Genomic DNA, 24,343 nt, shown 5'->3' on the forward strand with positions numbered 1-24,343 from the left:
TGTGCACCGTAGAAATGCCTTTTCGCAGCACAGGTCTATTATGCTGCCATAGATTAATTCTAGAGAGTGCACTAAAGGCACCCAGTGTCCACCGGCTTCCTACAAGCTTTTCAATTTTTAAAAACAACTTTTGTGTGGTTATATAAAATGCCTGTGATCTTTTCTGTGAACAGGGATGACCCTGAAAATGATAACAGCGAACTACCAACGGCAAAGGAATACTTTAGAGACCTGTACCACCGAGTTGATGTCATCTTCTGTGACAAAACAATCCCCAATGATCCTGGTTTTGTTGTCACACTGTCCAACAGAATGAACTATTTTCAGGTATATGTTCCACCTTGCATTAATACAGTGCGAGCAGGTGCACAGCAATTGGATTGGCAGGCGGTCACATCTTTTGGAGAAGACTATATAGTCATAGCATTGAAAGCGAGGCTAAAGGGCTTCTAATCCACCCATTCCCTTCCTGACTGCAAGTTCTGGGGTGTGAAATCAGGGTTGAGGCAAGGTGCCGAAGCACAAGGGAACTGCCGGGACGGGACAGCCCATGCTGCTGTGGCAAAGAGCAGCGGCGCGGGTGGGGGGTCGTTTTCACCGCTCTCCAGGGCCTGCAGCTGCACCCTCAGCCCTTCCCCACAAACACCTGCAAAGGTGGTCCTGGTTCTGCAGGCACCTGCAGGTCACTCAGGCCCTGATCCTAACACTAACTGGTGACCATCCAGCCACCAGCGAAGGAGAGACCACCTCCTCCTGAGGCAGCGGGTTAGAATAGCACCTACTGCAAGGACATTTCTCCTGGTGTTTTGCCAAAATTTGCCTCCTTGTAGTTTCTGCCCTTTTGTTGCAGTCCTGAAGCAACAGAGGACAATCTCCATCTTATAGGTGAAAAATCCTTCGGCTGTTTCAAAACTGCTATCCCCTTAATTTTTTTTCTGAAATGACGTCCCTTTTTTTGAGATGGAATAGGTCTTATCAGATATTTCTGAAATGGGACACCCATCAGATCTTACCTCCATGAATATAAAATAAACACCTCTGGTAGCCTTACTCATCTGTAACTCATGTCCAGTTTGGGAGCATGGGCAATTTTTTCCTGGAAAAGTGCTGCTTTGTGTTTTGTTTCAATGGTGTTTTAAAAATATGGTTCAGCTTTGAGGCAGAACCAAGTTTCATACCTGCAGTCCTTTGGGATGCAAGGCTGGGTGTGATGCTTAGTGCCCCCCACCCCCCTTTTCTTTGCACAGTACCCTCGATCTGGCTTCTTCCTTGAAGCCATTGGCAGTGGAGGCAATGCAATGACATCACCTGGTCATCAAGCCAATTCAGAAAGGGGACAGGAAGTATTGCCCAGACTGTGGAAAACTCTCCTCATAATGCCAGGAAGCAGCTTTTGTGAACATGTTCATGCCATGCAGGCAAAGGATTGAGTGTTGCTTCATGCCCTCACTCTGAATGGACAGAGTTACCCCTTCCCATTACTCAGGACAAAGCAGTTTTTTTGAACCACTTCTGCCCCATTTACTTGGCCTTCAGTCATTTTACATATGCAAATACAAGACGTCAAAAATGATCCAATTTCTAGAGGCAGCATCTTTATGGGCTTATTTCAATATACGGGTGCAGGATCTATTCATCCCTGCACAGGATCTATTCATACTTCTAATTCAGTCTTATTTCTATTGCAGAGGGTAGTATGCATTAACTGTTTTAATACTTTTGTTCTTTACAAATGTAGAGTGTGGATTTGTACTCAGTTCTCCAGAGGGCCCAAATATTGGTGGGGAACCTCAGCTTGGAACTGGGGTATGTGCTTTGCTGGCAGAAGTTCCTCTGGTTCCATCTCTAGCCAGCAGGATCAAGTAGAGGCTGCTGGGGAAATCCCCTCTTGGACTGATAGCCTGACAAGTGTGGCTAACCAAGCTCGCCAGAATGGGCTGCTCAGGCTGCAGGGGCACGGGCGCATGCCGAGACACCCCAGCATAAGCAACTGCAAGGAAGAAGTGGACGCAGCAAAGGCACCGGGGTGGGGGGGTGGAGCCTGTCTCCTGTTGTGCGAGTTGTCCACATGCACAGAGGCTGCCCCCAGAGGGAGCATCTGAAAACACTATTTCCCACCTCGCAATCTGGCATGATATACTCTGCTCTGCTCTCTTCTGTGTATATAAACGAGGCCCATCTTCAGAGTGAAAGTAAGAGAAATATTCTGAGCACTACATTCTACAGCTGCAAGCAGGAGCTTTGTGCTGGCTGCTGAAAGGTTCAGAGTGTTGTTAAAGAATGGTTCCTCTCACACAGAGAAGTGGAAGTCTTTGGTTATTCTGGGCTGCTCCTGATGGGAGGGTACGATGATGAGTTGTAATACCAGTATCCTTCATCAAAAGCCTGGCTTGCTCTCTGTTCTGACCTTATTCAACATTTATTTTCCTAGGTTGCAAAGACAGTTGCCCAAAGACTTAATACAGATGCTATGCTACTACAGTTTTTCAAGTCTCAAGGGTAAGAGGCATTTATCTAAATAAATGTTTGGCATCTCTCATGTACAGATAATGCTGTTTTAGCACAACAGAAGTATTGAACAGTGATGATAATAATGCTGCTAGTGGCATGCTACTGATCACAGATACTCTTATGTGAACCCTGATTAAAGGCACTGACACTGCAGGGCCTGAGACTGGGCTGGGTGAAAGGTATCCTGAGCCCCTGGGAGTTAAATTCCAGTGAGTATCATAGCCGTGAATCTGGAGGGTTTGAAAGCACAATAATAAGCAATGGGTAGCAGAATAATACCCGCCGCCCCCACAAAAGGTGATGTGTGGCTTTTCTCTCTTATGCCCAATAGTATCCTAGTGCCGTGTTGAACATCTTCCTAGTTTTGCTGCGTACTGAGATCGTATTGTATGTGGACTAAAATTAAACTGGAGGATGGGGATCTTGTTATTACAGTCAAAATCACAAGTGAGCAAGCTTTTGAGTGGCTTCCCCAGAATATATTCAAAATAGCATGAAAATTACAGTAGAAGCATGAACAGCAGTAGATTACAGTCTTAAGGTTCTGAGAAGGGATGGTCAGAGCAGAAAAATTTGAGCCCATCCAAAGCCTCTCTTCAAAATCTGAGGCATTTCTCGCCCCCTCTCCAGGGGTGCCTGGTACCATTGATTGTATTTTTATAGTTCTTTTATGGATGTTGTGAGCCGCCCCGAGGCTTTGCTGCAGTGGGGCAGCATAGAAATGTTTTAAATAAATAAATGCAGACACTTAGTGGCTGTGTTCACACATGACAAGCAACCCTGTGTAGTTACCATGGTTCGCAGCATGTATTTGAGATACAATCAAGTGGTTTCTACTTTGTTGTGGTTTCCATCCCCCCCACTCAGTCCTCCCACTGTTGAAATGTATCCCATCAGCCACAGCACCTGAAACAAAGTTGACTCAAAGTGATTCACTTCCTGCCTGTGCCGCCTGCCTCTTCTTTTTTGGTCCACACATAGAGGTTGGATGGCTGGAGGGCTCATGCAGTTGCCATTCTTTCTAGAGGGTTCTGTATTGCTTCCTACTAGGACTGGAAACCACGATCCTGGGTTCAGGCAGTACAAGCTATGGTGGTAAAGAGAAACCATCAAACCAAACCATTGTTTCTAAAGACCAAAGTTAGCATGATGAAATGCCATGACTGGGCTCAGACAAAACCCCATCATGACATGTTGTGTTGTCTGAACCCAGCCAGTGTGTAGGAAATCAGGATTTCAATGGGTTTGGGTACATACAGTATTCAACCCTGTTCCTTAATAATCTGAGAAACAAAGCACTTTTGCAAATGTAACTTGCACGGACTTTGCTCTTGTGTTCAGTGGCCTCCAGTGAACTTTCTGTTGGCATGTATATTTCAATGTGTTAAGGGTTTTTTCATTGCCTTTGACCCTGCTATATTGCACAGCCCACCATTAAATGTGGAAAGCTAGAGTGTCTGCACTGATTTATTTCTTGCTATAGAAAGAAAAAATCATAATGGATATTATACACTATCCATTTCCTGGCCTGATCAAATGTTGCAGACTGTGAGCACAGAAATAACTTTACATATTCAGAGAGAGGCGCTGTAGAGCTGATTAAAAGAACATGAATTTTCTCCTGATTTTCTTGTTTAGTTATAGAGATGGCCCAGGTAACCCTCTCAGACATAATTATGATGGAACGTTGAGAGATCTCCTGCAGTTCTTCAAGCCTAGGCAACCCAAGAAACTTTATTATCAGCAGGTAGGAGGCTTTCTTATCTGTACAGACCGGAGAAGTATTTGGTTCGTTTCCACCGCGACTGAATAGACCTCTTTTCCTCCACATCCCTCTAGCTTAAAATGAAAATCACAGACTTCGAAAACAGGAGAAGTTTTAAGTGCATTTGGCTGAACAGCCAATTTAGGGAAGAGGTAAGTCATCTCCCTTTCATGCCCCCATGTGGTGTTTCGATGGTCAAAGAAGCAGAGTTGCAAGCCAGCCAGCCATGGGGGTTTTCAAGGCACTGCTACAAGGCTGGAAATCACTCTGCGTTTGTAGCTGGATTGCGACACTCAAGAGCGACCCGAAAGGAAGGGGCTCGGGCACAGTCTGGGCAAGGGGAGCAGAGAGGCAGGCTCCACCAGGGACCTTGGCAGCTCCGCGGCCTCCTTCCCTCCCGGCCCAGAAACACCCAGTGAGGCAGCCAAGACTTGCCCTCTAGCTCTCTTGCAGGGCAACAGCAAGGTGCAGGCCACCCACCCTCCAAAGTGTGCCCACGATCCTCCATGCTCAGAGGGTCCTGGCATCCCTTGTGCCATGTGTTAATTCAGATTTAGTCCCCGTATTAGAACGCATCCCCAAAATACTTGCTGAGGCAGAGATTACAAAATGCCAGTAAGGCCCTGAATTCCAATTCTGGCATTCCCTTTCTTACGATCCACGTGGTGGTGTGGCCATGATGCGTTAGAGCGCTTCCTCTGTAAAGAAGGCTCGAGGCAGGTGCATTCAACACATGCAGTGCAAATGGTTTCCATTAAAACACCCAGACAGGAGCACTGGCTGCATGGCAGGCCTGTGTGTGTAAGAGGAGCCCCCTTTTCCTACGCGAGCCCCATGCGAATGCCTGGCAGAGGAGGCCCTTCTGCTTGGAGGGACACGTGGACGGGGAGGAGCTTGGCAGGTCCCAACCTTGTTTGTAACAACAACCGGCACTTTCTGGTTTCGCCTGGTTTCTCGTAATGCTCTGTTTGTTTCTTGACTGAGTTTCTCCCTCTTTAATGTTGTTTAGGAAATAACACTATATCCAGACAAGCATGGATGTGTACGGGACTTATTAGACGAATGTAAAAAAGCTGTGGAACTCGCAGAAAGAGGTTCAGGGAAGTTAAGGCAAGTGAATATGGTTTTCAATGTATAGCCCTTTTCCTGAGGGTTGTGAAAAGGGGGGTGTTTGTCTCTGACTTCATACAACTTCACCAAAGTTGAATCCTAAGCCATCAATTTGCTTACCAAGTAAGACCATCTTGCTTTGTTCGTTAACTCTTCCACAGTTAATGGCCTAGCTCCAAATAACAAAGCAGGCATGGGGAGCGGGGGAGGGAACAAAGCAGTGTTCTGAAAATGTATGTCAAGACAGATTTTGCCACATAACTTACTAAAACCTCTCCTGCTCTCTTGGAAATGTCTTCCTCTTAAGCCCAGTCAAAGCAAAGGAAATTACATAGGAGTGCAGGTACCAGGACTTGGTTTCTATAAAGTGAGACATTTTATATCATCTCTTTTTCTTCCTTTGTTAAGGCTGCTAGAAATTGTAAGTTACAAAATAATTGGTGTCCATCAGGAAGATGAATTATTAGAGTGTTTATCGCCAGCAACAAGTCGGACGTTTCGAATAGAGGTCAGTGTAACACAAATATACCATGTGTGCTTGAGCTGCCAGGGTTGAGGCTCCGTTCCTGGAATCGGCAGCCTGCAGTTACTGCCCATCGGATGCCAGCTGACTTAATGTCTCTGGGGCGGAATCTGCATTAGCAACAAGGGGTCAGTGGGCAGGCACTTTGGATGTGCGTAGGAGAGCTGCGTTACCGGACTTAATGCATCCAGAGTTGTGGCCTACAGGCAACTTCCCTGGATGCAGAAGCCGCCCCAGCACTCTGCGGGCAGCCTCCAGAGGAACAGCTGCATCGCTGGGCTTGGGGCAAATGTGAGGCACATTTGATCCACAGGGTGCAACCAGCCAAAGAATCCTCCACCACATGCCCCGCTGAAATAAGCAGGAGCTGCATCGGGACTTTCTGGAAGAGGGTGCTGTTTTGTGGGGGTGGATTGCCCATTTGGGTTTTCTGCCTCGGGCATCAAAATGCCTCAAAACATGTGTGAATGTCACCATGTATGAATGTCCAGCACACCACTATGCAATACTTTTTCTAAAAAAAAAGAAAAAGAAAGAAAATCACTTTTTCTACTTTAAATATTGGAAAACTAAAAATGCAGGAAGCCATTTTGGAACCATACATTCCAAAGCTATAGTACCATAATACCCTTTTCTGGAGCTGTGAAAAACACAGAAAGTAATGAGCAAGATTTTAAATGCATCAGTACTTTGTCAGACTAGACATTATGTAAAACCAGAGGGTGGGGGGCACCAAGAGAAAAGATGGCCTTATTGGCTAGAGACACGGGACTTGGCTTAGATTTAAATATGTTTTTAAGTTATCATAAATGGAAAAAGAAGGGTGTGGGGGCTGACCCAGTGGGCTCGATGTTTTTGATGATGGATGTTGTTTGTAGTTTTGTTTTTTTTAGGATTATAATTTCAAATAAAACTTATTTTTTAAAAAAGAAAAGATGGCCAAGTGTGATGGAAGGGCCACATCTACAGCTTGCCATAGTCTTGAGATAGAACAGGAGTTGGGGTTTGCAATCTTGACTGGGCTTGGATATGTTCAGTGTGCAAATATCACCACTTGCTGAGGGGGCCTGGTGCATCCTCATTGATGCTGAGCTGGACCAGGTGTGGCCAGTGTTTAAGTGAGAACCACATTGTGCCCTACCTTGAGTTCCTTGACAGAGGAGAACTCCTCCCTCAGAGACAGTGAGGGAGAAGTGTGACAGGGATCCCCCTTCGGCAAAATACCCCCAGCAGTTTGCACACCGGCTCACTCTTACATTATCGGCTATTGTCTCTGGCCAGCTGTGGCCTTTCTGCAGCAAGTGCAGCCTGATGGATGGGCACGTGGCACAACTTCCAAGCCCTTCCAAGCTGTTACCAGCCGCAGGCCCCATGCTTGGCACATCTGTTTCTCTCTTGCGGCTCCCATTTTTGCAGGTCATCTTATTGAACTCAAAAGCTCGCTTGCATTGTGACCCTCTCACAGGTTCCCAACAAAGCTCTTACAGTAGCTTTGCTTCCATGTTTTATCAGTTTTGCATCAAAAGCTCTGTTGCCGTTATTTGTGCGTTCACCTGTTTCTTCTGCTCATGCTCTTGGTGAAACACCTGCCTGATGTACATGCCATGTTGCTACTCTTGCCTGTAGGAAATCCCCCTGGATCAGGTGGATCTAGATAAGGAGAACGAGATGCTAATTACAGTGGCTCATTTCCAGAAAGAGGTTTTTGGGACATTTGGTACTCCTTTCTTGCTAAGGATACACCAGGTAAGACCGGCTGCTGCGCAGATGCCCAGTGTTGCGGCATGAATGTATTAACTTAAAAAACAGGTTGCATCTTGTGACTATGGAACCCCCTAAAGGGGTAGCCGTGTTTCTCATTGCTGTGTCTCACGTGTACACACAGTTTGCTCCCCATTGGCCAGGTGGGCAGCATAAACTTGAGGGGGGAAGCAGTCCTTTCAAAAGTGGTAGTGGAATGGCTTCCTACTTCATCGCCTGCAGAACATGGGAAACATTTCCTGTTGGGAAGTATGACTAGTCTGGTAGTTGTGAGTGTAAAATGGTATATAACTTGCATGCCACACTGAGTTCAAAGAGAAAAGATCAGTATCTGCTAAAGGTCAAGAATATAAGGAGCGTGAAGGTCTCTTGCTGGTGCTTTGAAACTAATTTTGCAGCGTGAAGGAAGGAAGACAGTGTTGTAGGAGGGGTACAGGTTTGGCTGTCTTTACACTTGTACGTCTATTTCAGAATCTGGTGTACATGTCTGCTGTTTTTCCAGGGTGAACACTTTCGAGAGGTGATGAAGAGAATCCAGACAGTGCTGGACATCCAGGAAAAGGAATTTGAAAAGGTATGTCTGTGGAGCAAATTCTGTGTTGCTGTGCTGAATTGTGTTGCTTCTGAATTGTGTTCTTTAAGCAGGTGTCAAGGGTAGTAGTGCGGCTGACCTGCTCTTGCTGCTCCCACTCCCTGCTGCTAGTCAGCAAGCTGGTTTGCCTGGCCATGTCTTCACAACCATGCGGCTCTCCCATTGTTCCGGGAGCCCTGGGTGCCCGCTTGTCATGTGAACCCAGGATTGTTTGAGGGAAGTCTAATCCTCAGCCAAGCCACTGCTGCCTGGATTCACACAACCCAGTAAGCTGAGAGTGCATGTGCATCATGCAGAAATGGTGCCAATAGGAGGCAACAGCCCTCAGGATGCATGTGAGGCAGGCCAGGAGGTATCTGGTCTGTGGGCATGACTTCCTTCCCCATCCCAGGGCACAGAAGGCCGTACTTAGGGTGGAGCTTTCCAAAGCTCTGCTTTCTGATGGGCACCACATGCTTGGCTCAGGCGCCTCTTTCCCCTGCACGGAGGACCACTAAATGAGATGAGGCCGGCTGGGCCTGTCGTGGGCACGCTACATGTTGAAAGAGGAGGAGGGAGAAACGCGAGCAGGACTTGGAGTGTGTGAAGCCTGCTGTGTGAATTTTCTTTATAATGGGTATTCCTTCATGGATTCCCCTTTGAGCTCTGACCATTGTTTTAAAATAATTCTTCTTGAAGTTTAAGTTTGCCATTGTAATGATGGGTCGACACCAGTATCTAAATGAAGATGAATATGAAGTGAACTTGAAAGATTTTGAGCCTCAACCCGGTGAGTATCCACTTCCCTAAGGTGTCTTGGGTCCTTCAGAAAGGGTGGTGCCGATTCCAGGCCTGGGAGGGACCATCTCGGGACCACAGCGAGTGGCCCTGGAGGGTTGCAAGGCAGGACTTGTGTGCTGTGTGGCAGCACTTTGCGCCTCAAGTAATGTTCAAAGCAGCTGAAGGTGCGCTCTCTCTCTCTCTCTCTCTCTCCCCCTCCCTCCCCCCCCCCACGACACCCCCTTCCTTCCTGCTCCTCCAGGTAACATGTCTCATCCCAGGCCATGGCTGGGGCTTGACCATTTCAACAAAGCCCCAAAGAGAAGTCGCTACACATACCTTGAAAAAGCTATTAAAATCCATAACTGACTTTCCCTCTCCAGTTTGTTCGAGGCAAAAGGGGCAACAATAAGCGTGTGCGTGCGCGTGCGTGTGTGTGTGTGTGTGCGCACCTTTTTAACAACCGTAGGACTTTTGGTACACGTGCACTCGGTCGGAAGTCTCCAGCAAGAAGATTTGCTGCTGATTCATTAATTTTATTTTGAGGCTGTTCCGTTTGGCTTCTCTGTATCTTATTATTGACTGCCCTGGTTTTTTTGTTTTTGTTTCTGTTTTTTTGAGCAAAAATGAAGGTGTTTTATAAAAGCTTGGGTGCCAATGAGAGTTTTTATGCGAAATGTAAACAAGGCAAGGAAAGGGTTGAGTAGAACAGTTGACATTGGCAAAATACTTGTCTGTAGAACATTAATTGATCAGCCTGTGCAGGCTGCCCTCCCCTCCCCCCTCCCCCTCCCCTCCCCCCCACTTTTTCCTCCCAAATGCGTGGTACCTGCCATCACTGCAGCTAGTTGGCACTATGGTTAGGCTCACGTTCAATTTATTTCCTTCAGTTATATACTTTAAATGACATTTTGTGCATTTGTAAATGCAAAGAGAAACTCACGACATCAATAAATAGCAATCTCTACTTCATTGTGTACACTGTTGGCACTTATTCGGGAATTTTTTTGTCTCTTCAATCATCCTAAGATCTCTCTTTTTTAATTATATTATTATAATTATTATTATTATTATTATTATAAATAAATGGATTTTGAATCAGATTTGGTTTTTCCCACATCACCTTTTGCCAAGGAAGAAGTCATAACCCTTGAAGAAGAAATGGCATCCTTGCATTCCTTTTAGAAATCTAATTCCCTGGTTGTGATAAGATTTGTGAGCACAGTACCAACTCCTCAGTGGATCCGCAGAAGGAAGCAGCATCTACTTTATACTGAATTTAGCTAATCTGGGGAGACAAGCAGCAGCCTTTTAGCACTGAGGGCTCACTAGCATTTAGTAAGCTGTTGGCTTTGTAAAAAAGGGGTGGGGGCTTGGGAGGGAGCAGAAAATGAAATTGTATATTTAACAATTGAAGGAACATGTACAATTTAACACTTTTTTGGTGGGTGGGGTGGGGGTGGGTAAGGCGAGTCTGCAAGTGAATTTCACAGATGTCAATATTCATTGTGTGTAGTTTTATTTCAGTCCCCAGATCGCTTTTCCATTTTAATTTGGAGCTAACAGCAGCCCATGTGTCTATATCAATTTTCTGAGTGCGGTAAAATGATAGACTCTGCAATTTACACTCCCCCTTTTAATTTCACATTCTTTATCTTCGCCCTCTCTTCCATTCCCTACCTTCTGCAAGTGTTTTATTTTGTTTCTGTAGCTGCAGTGTGCAATGATTCTTCCTGTATATTGCCTTTTTTTGCTGGAAAAATGTTGTATGTTGAATAAAAATTTTCTATAAAATTTTACTTCAGTGAGTGATGACCTAGATGTTGAGGAAGATCTCTGCTCTCCTTGCAAGTATGATTTTGTGGAAATTTTGAGAGATTTTTCATTTTCATTTTGTTAATACTCAGCTTTGAAATAAGGCTTTCTTTCAGGACTACAAGTAAGTCCGTCAATTAGTTATATTTCTACATGTTGTCCGGCAAAATAGGTATTATTCATAGAAACTGACTGCAGAATGAAATGGAAGTATTTCCATGTAGTTGTATCTTCCCCATATGTGTTATCCCTAACCCTTTTCCTTCCAGTTGAGCAAAGGTCATAATGTTCTTCATTTGTGTAGTTATTACAAGGACTCCTACTGCCTTCCTGTTAGTTAGTTAGTTAGTTAGTTAGTTAGTTAGTTAGTTAGTTATTTAGAGTATTTGTATGCCGTCCCATCGCATAGCCTCGGGACGGCTTACATAAGATAAAACATAATACACATAAAATTCAGATCCACCCTGGCTGCAGATTAAAACCTATAAGCTGATATTAAAAGTTATTAAAATATTTTTGAAATAAAAAAAGTCTTAGCCTGGCGCCGAAAAAAAAATGACAGCGCCAGGCAGACCTCTCTGGGGAGTGCATTCCATAGGTGGGGCACCACCGCAGAGAAGGCCCTCGTCCGGGTACTGTGAGGGCTGTTGTGTTAAAGAAAAGAAGCATTTTGGGTCCCATGGGGGGGTCGTCCCCTGGAGAGCAAGCTGGTGTGATTTGGTCTACCTCGGGCACAACTTACTTTGCTTTAGGTCTGTCTTTTGGATCATCTGCTCCCTGGTCTGTTTCTTCATCAATGTACGTGGAGTCCCCTTATTTTCTGACCACTCTTTCTGAGCGGACGCAGTCTGCTTGCTTCTACACAAATGGGGGTGCATGGATCTTTGCAAAGGTAGCTTTTCAAGAGATGCCTGGAATGTGTATTTGTTGGCAGAGTTAGATGACATTTGCAGGTGTAGGTATGTCTTACAAGGATGAATTCTGCCAATTCAGACAAATACAGGTGGGGTTTTTTTGCAAAAGCTTTTCTCACTGTTTCAAGAGGACAACAAAGGTTTTGATTCTGGTTCCTGTTTTGTGGGCAATTTGTATAAAAACAGTGCATCTATCAGAGAGAGGGAGGTAAGAACCTTGCAAAAGTTCAGGCTGAGAGGTGGAACGAGAGTCTTCCGTGTTTTGAGGAAGGTCTCTCTTAACATGCGTTGTAGAGGTGCCCCGAAATAAGAGACCCGTAGCAGAAGAATAGTTGCAGGGTTTCGGGCAGGGGTGGGCAAACTCGGACAGTATCTGGGCCAGCTCCGCACAGGCCTGAAGTGGACACATTCCCTCCGCCGCTGCATCCAGCGTGCCAGCGGAGTTCTGCAGCACGCCAACTGCTCTGAAGAGTGCGCTGCCTTCCAGGAAGGCGAATGCTTTGAAGATGGCAGAGCTGTGGTGGCTTGTGCAGCCGAGGAGCAGGCGGGGCACGCCAACGCTGAAACGCCTGCAGGACGGGCAGCAGTGCTCCGGGCCCTCCCTGGGGTGGTGAGCGTGTCCTAATCAAAACCGAGCTCCCACAGGCGAGTGCCCGGTGGATGTGCCAATGCAAAGCAGAGGGGGAGGGGTGGAAATCGCGGCTGGCCAGGGATTTCTTGCAAGGTGCCAGACTGGTAAGCAGGACAGGTTCCGTGCTTCCCTGGAGTGTAGGGACCCAGCCAGTGGGTTCAAAGGGCAAGGGAGGGATGCCAGCCAAACACGAGACAGGACTGTGTGCCAGCATCGACTGTTCCGCAGCGGGATGAGGCAGCGGCAGCCTCTAGACGTTTAGAAGCAGCGGCTGGATGGCCTCCCAGGTTTCCAGCACTGCAGCAGGTTAGGTTCGATAACCTCTGGAAAGCCGTCCCTCTTCTTCAGGTTGGGCTACTGGTGTTCTGCCATATCTTGCTCTCGCTGTGGCTGGCAAAAGTAGCGTGAGTTTTGCAGTGTGACCAGTGCAGAATCTGCCCAGTTAAATCTGCAGGTTTGTGGGGTTTTGTTTTTAAGTAGAGTACCTGCAGCACTGGAAATATAAGCATGGTGGCTTTTATTTTATGTTCTCAGGTCCTTTTGTGTTTTTCCTACCATGTCATAAAAGAGCACCCTAGTGGTATACAAAGCAAAGCAGTGCCCTGTTTTCTTTTGAGTTGGTTTTCTGCTCAGATGGTTTTGGAGAGAGTTGTTTAATGGCAGCGGCAACCAACTTTCCAAAGTTTCTCATGATGCCTAGCTGTTACCACCCGAACACAGGGTTAGAAAAAAAGTGTGTTTATCCAATGGTGAATTGAGATACTTTGTGATCAGTTTAGTCCTTGTGGCTAGGGTGTTTTCTCCAAAGCTGTGCAAGTAAAGGAGCTTTGAGTTTGCTGTATCAAAATCAGTACTAGTACTGACTCTTCTTTGCAAAACCAGGCATACTTAATCAAGAGGTTAGCCATACTCAGAAGCATTGCCTTGTAACGGGATGGTTGTTGTGCTCTCAGGTGGGGACCCAGAATGGCCAGTGGGACATTAGGCTGTACCTGTTCTTTTCTCTCAAGCGCCCCACCTGCTGGCATCAACCTGCCGCCCCGTCATCCACACCCTGTGGCGCCAGGAGGGCGTGGTTGGCCTCGCTGCCTCATCTGTACCTGCACCTCTGGCTGCCGGGAGACAATGCGGTCTCCAGGACCACTGGCGGGCTGGGTGGGAGCCTGTCCCTTTACTCCTGGGACCTGGAGGCTTTGGAAGGTTCTCTTCCGATCTTGCGAAAGGCAGCGCGTATCTGTGTGATGCACAGACGACCACCCGAAGAACAACAGTTCCAGGGAAGCCGCCTGCCTTTCCCAGGCACCTAGATTCTCAGGAACAAGTGGGAATGTGAGGTCACCCCTAGGGCAGCAGAGTCCAACGCAAAGCAAAACCCAGTCTTGCCGTGGAAGGTGGGCAGCAGTCAACACGGCCTTTTGTGAGTGGGGCGGACGGGACAAAGGGCCATGGCAAGCCAGAAGTGGCTCCCAACCGGGGAGACAAGCCAGCCTTCCACAGGTTCCCCTTGAATCCCCCTGGGGGGAAAGGGGCATCAAGTACCCTGGCTGGGTTTGCATGGCATCACAAGCTGCTTTGGTGGGGGTTCTGCTAGACCCCTGGCGCCCATATAGCGTGGGAGGGGCAATATGCCGCTGCAACCAAAGTGAGGCCAAAGTGTGTGTCTGCACCCAGCGGATGCTCCTCCCTCGGGACTTCCTTGAAGCGAGCCCCGTGAGCCCCTTCCTTGCCACCAGGCACACAAGGGAACTGCCCTCCACTGCCCCGGCAGCCGTGCCAGCCTGGTGCACCCGGAGGGCACTGGCTCCATCAGGATGGGAACTGCCCAGTTTGGAGGCTTCACTGAGTTTGTAGAGAAACTGCTGTCCACCAAAGCAAAGAATGACCTTTTATGCTTTTAAACAGGATTTCAGATTTGTGGGAAGCCGAACTTTGCACATTGTTCTATTCTGTGTATACTTGATCTAAAGAAATTAAGAGACCAAAGAGATGACCCAGAAATCATTTTTCTAAACACGGGAATATTATTTCTACAGCATAGCTTCACACGGTCCAAAACTCTTTGTTTCCGATCCAAATAGGCAGCTTTCTCAGATACAGAATTGATAATAAATATGTGTGGCTCGTGACACTTAACACAGGAGCAACCTTTGGGCTTTCAGGATGCACTTTGCTTTCATTAGGGTCCTCACGTCCATCAACTGGATCTGGGTGCAAGAAGAATGGAGGAGCGGGGGTGCCTCTGAGCCCATGTTCTGCCGGAGAGTGGTTTTTTCCATCCCCGAACCAGAGCCACATTTGCTTTCCCCCATGTGTGGTTCATTTCAGACGCCCGATTTGGCAGAGGAAAAGCCCCTCTGTGGTCCCAGGGCTGGCTTTTGACAGCTGCCTGAGGCAGAGCAGCACGTCGAGGGGCAGTGGGTCAACTGAGTTACTGGGGTGCTTGGGGCCAGAAATACCTGGCAGGAAATGTGTTCACATCCCACTAAATAGCTACCCACTTGCTGCCCTTCCTTTGTGTGCAGAATCTGCTTCCTGAGGCAGCCCTTTATGCTGCCTCAGCAGTTTGATGGGAGTTCGAACAGCAAACCAACCAGAAGATCCCCAAGATCTGCTAGCAGGTCCAGGCTGCTGCTGGTCTCTGTCCTCAAATAATGTCTGAAGGTCACCAATATAATAAACCAGCAAGGGGGGGGGGAGGACTGACTGGTCAGGCACTGGCAGATGCCATGGGGGCAAAGGCAGTTTTTGGCGCTTGCCAGTGCGGCATTGTTGACTGAGCAGGAAAAGGCTGCGCTGGCCTGGATTCAGGCAGGCTTGAAAATGAGCCTAACAAAAGGGTGTGAAGCAAGCCAAGAGATGACGAGCCAAAATGAGCAGGATTCCCAGGAAGGTCAGCTGGCACATTGTTGGCCTGCCGACCAGATCTCCTCTGTGCTTCCATCTGCAGGATGTGGAGCCAAATGCAGCCACCCCATCCTAGCTGAACGTCAGGCAAAATCAGTATGGCAGGGCTGCGTCCATGGCCCAGCACAGTCCAAGACGGGACAGAGGAGGAAAAGATTCTCTTGCAGCAGATCCCCGAGACCGTCTGGAAGCGGTTGCCTACAGCCTCTTGTAGCGGTAGATGTGGTACTGGCAGCAAGGACAGTAATGATCAACGTCCTTACAGCACTTTGTGAAGAACGGGATCAGGAAGCAGCCCAGGCAGCCCCTGTAGGGAGGGAGGGAGACACACAGTGTGAAAAGGGTAATCTTGCTTCAGATGACCGGGCCACGTCTCGGCTAATGGCACCCGTTGCGTTGGGGAGGTTTGCTGTTTAAAAGACCATCTATAATCGATCGGGTCTGTTCCCAGCAATATGGCAACAGCAAACCCAGCTCCAGTGAAGACATAAAAGACTGCAAGGAAAGCTCACAGGTTGCTATTCAGTGGCTGGCTGAATAGCAACCTGTTCATATATGTGTCTGTCTAAAGTAAAACCACGTTTCGTCCAACGGGGCTTACTCTCAGGCAGTGAGGTTCTAATGGTGCCAAGGTTCCCGAGAAAGAGTAGCTTCCTGCAACTGCCCCACGCCACCTCCTTAGCTGAGGTGCACTTTGGCTCCAGAAGAAGAGCTACATGGAGAACAGTGGAAGGTGATCTTAAAGTGTGGGGAAGTTGGGGCGGGAGTCCCATCGAGCCAAAAGAACTAGTTGGGTCTTCCAATAGGCAGCCTTCCCGTGGTTTTTGTGCAACGTTCCAGCTCCCTGTGGCCTTCTAACCTTTCCCTGCTTTTTTTCCGGAGTCGCTTTTCACGATCTCTACTTTTGACCATCATTGACAGCCCCTCCAAAATGGCCAAGGGACACACTGAAGGGAGTATCTGTGGTCGCAGTAAAAGAACAAACCCAAATTTGTTTGAATCTTTTTAAAAATTTAGCCAGAATTGGGCAATTCTGGTGGTGCAGGGATGCATGTTTCTGTGGGTGTGACAATAGGGAGCATCCCCCAGATGAAGTCCTGGGAACAGGTGGTCCCTGCAACAGGCGCAAGCCATGGGCATTGGCTCAGAGAAGTCTGTCGTCATCAATAGTAGTAGCACATTCCTATCACACCCTTTTCATCTTGCAAAGAACTCAAGGTGACTCACATGCTTCTCACAACAACCCTGCAAGGTAGTTTATGCTGAGAACCTGTGACCAGCCCAAAGTCACCCAGGGAGAGGTACATGGCTGAGCAGGGACAAGAACCTGGATCTCCCAAGCTCTTGTCCAACACTCAAGTCACTCTACCTGGTTCCGGACAGGATTTACTTTATACTTTGCCTTCTCCTGATAGCTGTCAAAAGGTGAATTGTCAATTCACGGCAAAGATGCAAGTGATCTTTGCTTGTGAATGGGACTTGAGGGATTTATCTCCCCTCAGCACTGGGGTCTTCAGGATTTGTTTGTTTGTGTTCCCAAATTTCTGCTCATTCCCAAGACTAGGCTCTGGGGCAGCCTGCTCTTTCCTACTGGAGTATGGAGAATGAACAGCTAGCTAAAAGTTTTAGAAGTTTTGGGAATGTTTTTTAAGCGGGGTTTCCCATGTTTGGGGTTTTTTTACACAGAACCACAGAAACCCCTCTAGTGAGTGCTTGGCCTGCCGGGGGCTGTCAGAATGGAAAAAGACTCGGGGGGGGTGGGGGAGAGGAAGGAGAAAAACATGCAGTTCCTGCTTGCAGCACAGAGTGGTTGCGCCCTGAGGTCCCTGGAGATGTCACCTGGTGCACAAAGGGGAAGGAGGAGGGGGCAGCCCATGGGAAGCCCAGTCGTCTGTTGGATGCACCATGGGCTGTTCCTCGGCGTACCAACACGCTGTCTTTTATTGCCAGGGTGTGTTGGTGTGATGTGGGAACCCACACGCCTGGGGAAGGCATTCCATGCCTGCCAGTGCAGTCCTGATCGTGGAGCCACATGTATCCGCTCTGGCCCCAAAGCCCACTGCTCCCTGAAACAAAAGCACTGACCCCTAGGCTTGGAACTGCCCCCCAAATTCCTCGATGGGGCCACCTTCCTTATTTCCTTTAAGCCCCTCCCAAACGCAGCCTTGCAATCACCCCCCAGACCAGCTTCCCGTGGGCTCTGAGCCTCACCTCCCACTGCTGCTTCTCTGTGTCGCTTTCAGAAGGCAGCCTGCTGGGAGAACGCACAGCCCGTAAACCGCTGTTCTCCATACAGCATGCATCCATCCTCGATGCTGACAAGACACTCACCCCATCATGCACATGCAGGCGGAGGCAGCAAACGTCAGCGCTCCTACGCGATACACGACCTCGGTGGTGATGATCTCGCGGCAGCAAGGGCAAATGGTTGACGCAGGCTTGCTCGAGAAGATTCCAGCAACCACAACCGGCGGAGCATCCGGGGAATAGGCTAAGGATCAGGCAAGGAACGGGTTCTGCTCGCCAACTTTCAGATAGCATTTATGCCCATTTTACAATTATCAGTCCTTAACTATCACATTCAGTATAAATAGGGCTTGTCAATTTAGGACTGGCTAGTTTTGAGAGACCTTTGATTTACTCTTTGCTATATGGTTTCTTTGTTCTGAATTGACTGTAGGCAGATATAGGGTTGCCTTTGAATTGTGGGCTGTCATTGCATGTGAATCCTGCACCATGGTTTAATTATAGGTTGTTAACCCAAACTAAAGTTAATAACCTAGCAACAAACCATGGTTTCTCTTCCTAAGTAGTTTGTGGTCAACAATCCACAGTTAAACTGTTGTGCAAATCTTGCAGAGAAGGAAAACCTACAATTCAGCAACAGCAAACCTTATTTAACCCATACTCTAGGTGGTTATTACATGCAAACTAGACCTATGCCCTAACGCCAGCCTAAGATTTATTTAACCAATGCATCATTGATGTGAGATTCTGAGACAGTGTCAGGCCTGGCCAGAGACCAGAATAGCAGCCCTGGTGGTTGCAAGATTGGGCCAACAGTCAATGCAGCCACCTGGGCTGTTACGAGCAGCACCTGAGAGCCCTGAGGGAAGAGCTGTAGAAGAACTGGCTCTTCTCTCCAGAGGCTGCCTTGGCAGTGAAGGTCTCTGATGTTGGAGCTCTCTGTGCCTTCTAGAACCTGTTCCTGGAAACTGCCTGTCACCTTGCTCCTGCCTCCGCTTCTGGACCCTGCCCAGCTTCTTGGTCTTCACCTGCTCCACCTTCCGCTCCAGTCCCAAGCCTTGACCTCAGGACCACTTGACTGCGATTTGGAATAGGTCCTCGTAGTGGACTGGTTGTCTGGGTCCTGGTGCCCGGATCCAATACTCAGCCACCAATGCCCTGGACACTGACAATTGAATTCTGGGTTGTCAGGTTGTGTGAATCCAGCTGTGCCAACAAGTTACATCTTGTTGACCACAAACAACCCAGAAAGAGAACCTACGACATGTTGGGTTGTGAACTCTGGGATGTTTAAACCAAGGGTTGTTGCTCCATGTGAACCCAGAACCATGGGTGGTTCATTGCTTATTTCAATAAGGCTACAGAGGTGGCAGGCAAGAGCTGGAAGAAAGCAACAGCAGCTGCTCTGCACACCCTGGCGCTGCTGCTGCGGCAAAGGCATGTGAAATGCAGGCAAGGGATGAGAGGAACAACCAGGGACTGAGAAGAGGAACCCCAGTCTGCTCAGCCATCTGCCAGCTAAACTCCTGCTAGGCAAAAAATTGTGGGTGAGCACTGTGTGCGAGTCATCAAAGAGAGCATGAGCCCTTGAAATACGGAATCAGGAAGTGCTGGCACACAATAAGGAAAAAAGCCCCCCCCCCCCCCGCTTAGTCTTTTGTTCTGTGCCACGGCCAAGGCGGAGTGATGCTGTTTCCACAGATGAGCATGGGTGGGCGGGGGAGTTACCCTTGCAAATCGACGAGGCCTCCTAGTGGGCTTTCTCAGCTTTAAGGAAAAGCATTTAACTTAGCTGAGCATTTTCGAAATGAAGCCTGAGAAAATAGGAAACTTAATGAGAGACCATCTGGATGCCTCCTTTTAATAGCAGGCACACATGAACACACACGCACATGCATGCACACTCTGAGATTTGCCACCCAGGGTTTGAGGGGGTCATTCATCCCTTCCCAGAACCTCGGAAGCCGGGGAGAATGTTCGGCCAAGCTTCCTTCTCTGCCCTTCCCGCTCCCCCCAGGCGGGAGCAAGTCTCAACACCGGGAAACCTCCTCTCCACCTGAGGCCATGGAGCACCTCCCCGGATAGTCTGCCCGGCCTGAATCAGTTGTGGGCTTACTGGGCTTACTGGGCAGTGGAGACAGGGCTCGCAGGGATGCCGCTTGAGCCAAGCACAAGGAGAGGCCAGGCTGTTTCGAAGTATGATTCCCACCATCCGTCACCACTGGCCACACTGGCACATATGGGAGTTGTAGTCCAAGGGTGTGAGGTGGCTTCTGCCCAGTGAAAGCAATCCTGGAATGTGACAGTGAGACTTGGGCGCATGCAACATGCACCTGGCCTACGGACAGCCACGTTTCTGTACTTACTTGGTCCAACTCTGTCACAAGGGACTTCTTCACAGGAGTATGGTGGGGGAGACGGACAGTCGTAGCCAGAAGTGCCTGCGACAAGAGCGGGGGACAGCAAAGAAGGGACATTCAGCCACGCGGGACCCCACAGGCAGCAGGAGCTGGGGCTCCGCGCAGCCCAAGGGAGGCCACATGCTTCCTCAGGCCCATTGCTGGGTGCACTGTTAAAATCACGCTACTGTGCTCCTAAATTTGCCATTTTGGGGGATGCAGCCCTTGTCCACAGCCTCACCCGCTGATGATGAAAAGGAGAAACAGAGCTCCATGTCGTCAGCATTCTGATGGCAATGCAGGCAATGCACTCTCGAACTCCAGATGACCGCACTCAGTGGTTTCATGTAGATGCGGGACGGGACAGACCCCTGAGGAACGCCATGCTGGAGCATCACAGGGCTGAACACTATTCCCCCAGCGCCTCCTTCCGGAGTGGACCCTCCAAGTAGGAGCAGGACCACTGCAGTGCAGGGCCCCCTGCTTCCCTCTCGGCCAGCCCCTCGGGAAGGATGCCAGGCCCATGGGACTGAAAGCCACCAGGCGGCCCTGCAGTATCAACTGAGTTGTACCCCCCCCCACCCCCATCTCGCTTCTGGCACAGGTGGTCATACAGGGTGACCAAGGCTGTTTCCATGCCACAACCAGGCCTGAACCCCAGCTGAAATGGATCCAGATAATCCGTCTCCCCCAACAGCACCTGGAGTTGCTGGCTGCCACCCTCTCTAGAGCCCGGCCCAGGAAAGGAATATTTGCTGCCAGTCTGTAGCTCAAATTTTCCAGATCCAGGGAGGGTTTCTCGAGAAGTGGTCTCGCCACCACCCCTTTAAGACAGCAGGGGACCACTCCCCCTCACAAAGAAGCCTTGATGACCTCCCTGGCCTGCTGGTGATCCCCGCCTTACTGGCTTTTATAAGCCAGAGGGGCAAGGATCAAGAAGAGGGGTGCTGGCATGAGCCTGCCTGAATCCTCGAGCTGTACCAGCTGAAACTTATCCAGTGAAACCAGAGCAGACTGCTCTGGATATCTCCACCCATTCAGCTGCTCCAGCTCTGGTGTCTGAGTCCCAGGGGAAGCAACAGGCTTTTTCTTGGGAGAGTCCAACAAGTAGATCACAGTGGTTCCAAGGCATTGCTGGGCTGGACCACAATAAGCCCCGGACAACCTTAAAAGCAACTCTGGGCGACCAGGAAAGGATTGAATAGAGGCAGCGAGGATGTTTCTTTGCTGCCCTCACTGCCTCAATTGCAGGCACAGACCAGGTTCCTGTTGCATTTGCTGGGAGCGCTCCATCTGCATGCCAGCTGTCTCCCCACTGTTGGAAGGAGCGCCTTGCAAGCAGAAATGGGAGGGTTACATTTTTAATGCTTCCCCCAACCAGTTCTCCTTTCTACTTGGCCTGTTAGTTTTGCATGGGCAAGCAACAATTCCTTCTTGCTCATAAGCATTCAAGGTATGCTCACACAAGTGGAACAGCCCAGCGGACCTCCTTCCATTTGAGTCCCGCAGTCATGTCATTCCAGGCATTTCCATCCCACCTCATGCATTCTACTATTTTTCTCCCCTGCCTTTTGACACCTGGTGATGGGATAAAGAGGAGGTTCTAACTTTTGCAGGCAGTTTTGAGTGCAGGACCAAGATGTGGTCAGCATTCCTGACTGATCCTGGTGTGCAGCTTTCCAGCCTAAAGCTTGCCAGCGGTGGCAGGCACGGCCACATACCCATGGCAGCAGAAGGGTCTGGGGCGGGAGGCATCTGCAGGTACGGATCTGGCGCCCATGGCTGTGGAGGGTACGGCTGCAGTGGATATGGTTCTGGTGAGTATGACGACGAATAACCTGGCGCGTACGGCTCCTGGCGGGGGTCAAAAGTGTCCATGGGGATCGAGGCGTCTTTCTTCATCTGCTGCATCTTCTTGGCTCGTCTGCAAATGAAGCAGCAAAGGCGCGAGGGCATCGGTGAGCAAAGAGGCTCGAACCCTCCCAGGCTGAGCTGCCGACCAGGGTCTTCTCTCCTGAGCCGAGTCTGAAGCAGGCACACCCGGTGCCTGCCAAGGAGCCGGATCCCCACAGGGGGCACTGATGAGCCCCCCCTGCTGCCCCCTCCACAGTTGCTCTGCCCCTGAACTGCTGAACCCCACGAGCCAAATCCTTCACATCACTGACATACAAGTTAATGGACGGTACTACATGTTTTGGAAGGTGCTTCCATTCAGACAATTGCAAAATGAAAAATTCTGAAAATGTGCAATCCAACGACTGTTGTTCCAACATGTTGCCAGAATCAATCTAACTCCCTTTGTAAAAATTGTAAAATTGTAAAAAATTGGTCCCGAAGAGAATGAAGCTGCCAGTCTCTGCCCTACTGTGTGCAGTATAGCCTCCCCAACCAGGTATTTGGAATCCCTTTAGCCCACGCGGAAAGAGAATGACTGCCGCGGGTGGGGCACGAGGTTGGGGAAGGCTAGTGCAGGCGATTCTGCTGGGCGTGGTTGGCAAGGATTTCTCCCTGGCGTTAATCGTTTTCCAGCCTGTGTTCCGGCAACGAGCACTTTCTCCTGCACATGTTCATTCTGGAAACGGGGATCCCTGCGCTTACTAAATGGTGCGCCCGATACAGCCATTTCCCTTTCCGTGCCATGCCATTGTGCACTTAAGCATGCCTTCCCCGACAGGAGGAGAGGAGCCTCGGAGCCTGGCCAGCCATCTCGTCCTGCCTTCTGTTCACATGACGGACCCCCAGCAGTGCTAGTGGGCGCCCGGCAGGCATGCCCCAGCACCTTCCTGCCCCATTCCCCAAGCTGCCTCTCATGCTGACGGGCAGCTGTGAGTAGTCTTCTCTGCAATGAATTAGTCAAAACTCCCTTTCAAGCCACCCCGAATTGCTTCCCTTCAGAAGTGTTGGATGACTGGGAATGGTGGAGATAGTAGCCCACTGCACCTGTGCAGTGCCCAGTCAGGGAAGCCCAGTGAACCCTGTGCCTTCCAGCTCCTTAGCCAAATCCTGGGGCTGTCCTTCTCAATGTGCTGACTCACTGTGCCTCTCCAGAGCCAAAATGGCCACCAACCCAAGCACTTGCCAGGGCCGTGGGCTCAGCTGTATGCAAAAACGCCATGGCTTCAGCGGTCGCCAGCTCCAGCTGAAGACCTTGCGTGGTGCTGATGGGAGGACTTCCAGAGCTGTGGGCAGCTCAGTTAGGTCATTCTAGTCCAGACGGACCATCGTTCTGAGAGTGCGTCTCTACATGAGAAACTTCTTGTGCACGCACAGCGGCAGCTTGCTGGTGCTCACACAGTCCTGTCATCCTCTGAAGCCTTTTCCTGGCTTTCCAAGCATTTCCAAGGTTTATTTCAGAGTGAAGAAATCCGGGATCATCCAGAATGAACTGCTAAGAATGGAAAACTCATGCATTTTTGCCATTCTGCTCTACTGTAGCTTCACTTCATGGTTGTGGAATGTAATACATCAAAAGGCAACGAAGGAAAAATGCAGGGGCAAATCCAGTCCAAATTTATGCAAAGAATCTGGAAAAGCCTTGGCAAAGCTGCAGGGCAGATACATCTTGTAGGAGGCTGCTAATTTCTGAAGTAAGCACTGGTGGGGGGGGGGGGGACAGACCCCCAGTGTCTGCATGAACTGGGAAAAACAGCTATTGCTCTGTAAACCTACATTTTATCAACAGTTGGGCCAGATGTTGCCATAATTTGAGCAGATCTAGGGCACCAGAGGAACAATTAAGTGCTGTACCTGCCAGACGTAAGGCCCAAGATGCTGGTGAGTCTGTTCAATGCCAGCTAAGGCTATTAGGGGAGGCTTGGGCAAGAGGCACCTCAGTGGGCCCCCTTCTTGAGTGGGCCGGTTTGTTCACACTCCTTGTCTCCAGCAAGGTTTCCTCACCGTTGCTGCTGCTCCCTCACTCACTGGTTGATCTAGGGAGGTGCTGATACTGCCCTACATGACTCTGGTGCACCCACAACTGGGGTACTGGGTCCAGTTCTGGGTTCTACATTATAAGAGAGACACAGATAGGTTAGAATCGGTTCAGGGCTGGGAGGGATGCCATATGAGGAGAGACTTTTCAGCCTGGAGAAGAGGAGACTCCGGGGGATCTCTTAGCCTCTTGACAGCTGCCCAAGCTCTGGGCCTTTTCTGCTCCTGACCAAGTCTGGATCCAACCCACTGATGTGTACACATAACCTGGAAAAAGCAGCTCCTTGGAGGGCTTGTTATGATGGGCTTTCAGCTCACTTGTCCTTTACTCAGCTCTCCCATTTCTTGTGTGGCACGTGGTGCTTCCCTTGCTCCAAACCTACCTTACCAGTGGGATGTTCTGGCTTGTCCTCACTCTCCACCCCCAACAAGCATCAATGATGCATAATTGCATGGGCCACTCCCCTCCCTCCCTCCCTCCC

The 24,343-nt window shown here is 49.3% G+C and overlaps 2 protein-coding genes across 3 annotated transcripts in view; one reads left to right on the forward strand and one right to left on the reverse strand.

Moving 5' to 3' along the window:
* The window catches only part of USP7 (ubiquitin specific peptidase 7), a 99,635-nt gene extending 88,815 nt beyond the window's left edge, over positions 1–10,820 (forward strand). For both annotated transcript variants that reach the window (XM_044452486.1, XM_044452487.1), the window contains exons 22-31: positions 174–327; positions 2,432–2,499; positions 4,150–4,258; positions 4,351–4,428; positions 5,286–5,386; positions 5,795–5,894; positions 7,536–7,655; positions 8,173–8,244; positions 8,941–9,031; positions 9,284–10,820. In XM_044452486.1, coding sequence (XP_044308421.1) covers positions 174–327; positions 2,432–2,499; positions 4,150–4,258; positions 4,351–4,428; positions 5,286–5,386; positions 5,795–5,894; positions 7,536–7,655; positions 8,173–8,244; positions 8,941–9,031; positions 9,284–9,390 — 1,000 coding nt within the window. In that variant the 3' untranslated portion in view covers positions 9,391–10,820. The remainder of the gene's footprint in view (positions 1–173; positions 328–2,431; positions 2,500–4,149; positions 4,259–4,350; positions 4,429–5,285; positions 5,387–5,794; positions 5,895–7,535; positions 7,656–8,172; positions 8,245–8,940; positions 9,032–9,283) is intronic.
* A 4,663-nt stretch (positions 10,821–15,483) lies between these two features.
* Positions 15,484–23,046, reverse strand: LOC123034841 (lipopolysaccharide-induced tumor necrosis factor-alpha factor homolog). Its single transcript, XM_044452540.1, has 5 exons — positions 22,967–23,046; positions 21,653–21,855; positions 19,899–19,973; positions 17,617–17,776; positions 15,484–15,592 (listed from the first exon to the last, which is right to left on the reverse strand). The coding sequence occupies exons 1-5, from the start codon at positions 23,044–23,046 to the stop codon at positions 15,484–15,486; spliced, it is 627 nt and encodes a 208-aa protein (XP_044308475.1).
* Between the last annotated feature and the right edge of the window lie 1,297 nt (positions 23,047–24,343).

Source organism: Varanus komodoensis, unplaced genomic scaffold (assembly GCF_004798865.1).
Source record: "Varanus komodoensis strain SLA01 unplaced genomic scaffold, ASM479886v1 scaffold73, whole genome shotgun sequence".
NCBI classification, from domain to species: Eukaryota; Metazoa; Chordata; class Lepidosauria; order Squamata; family Varanidae; genus Varanus; species Varanus komodoensis.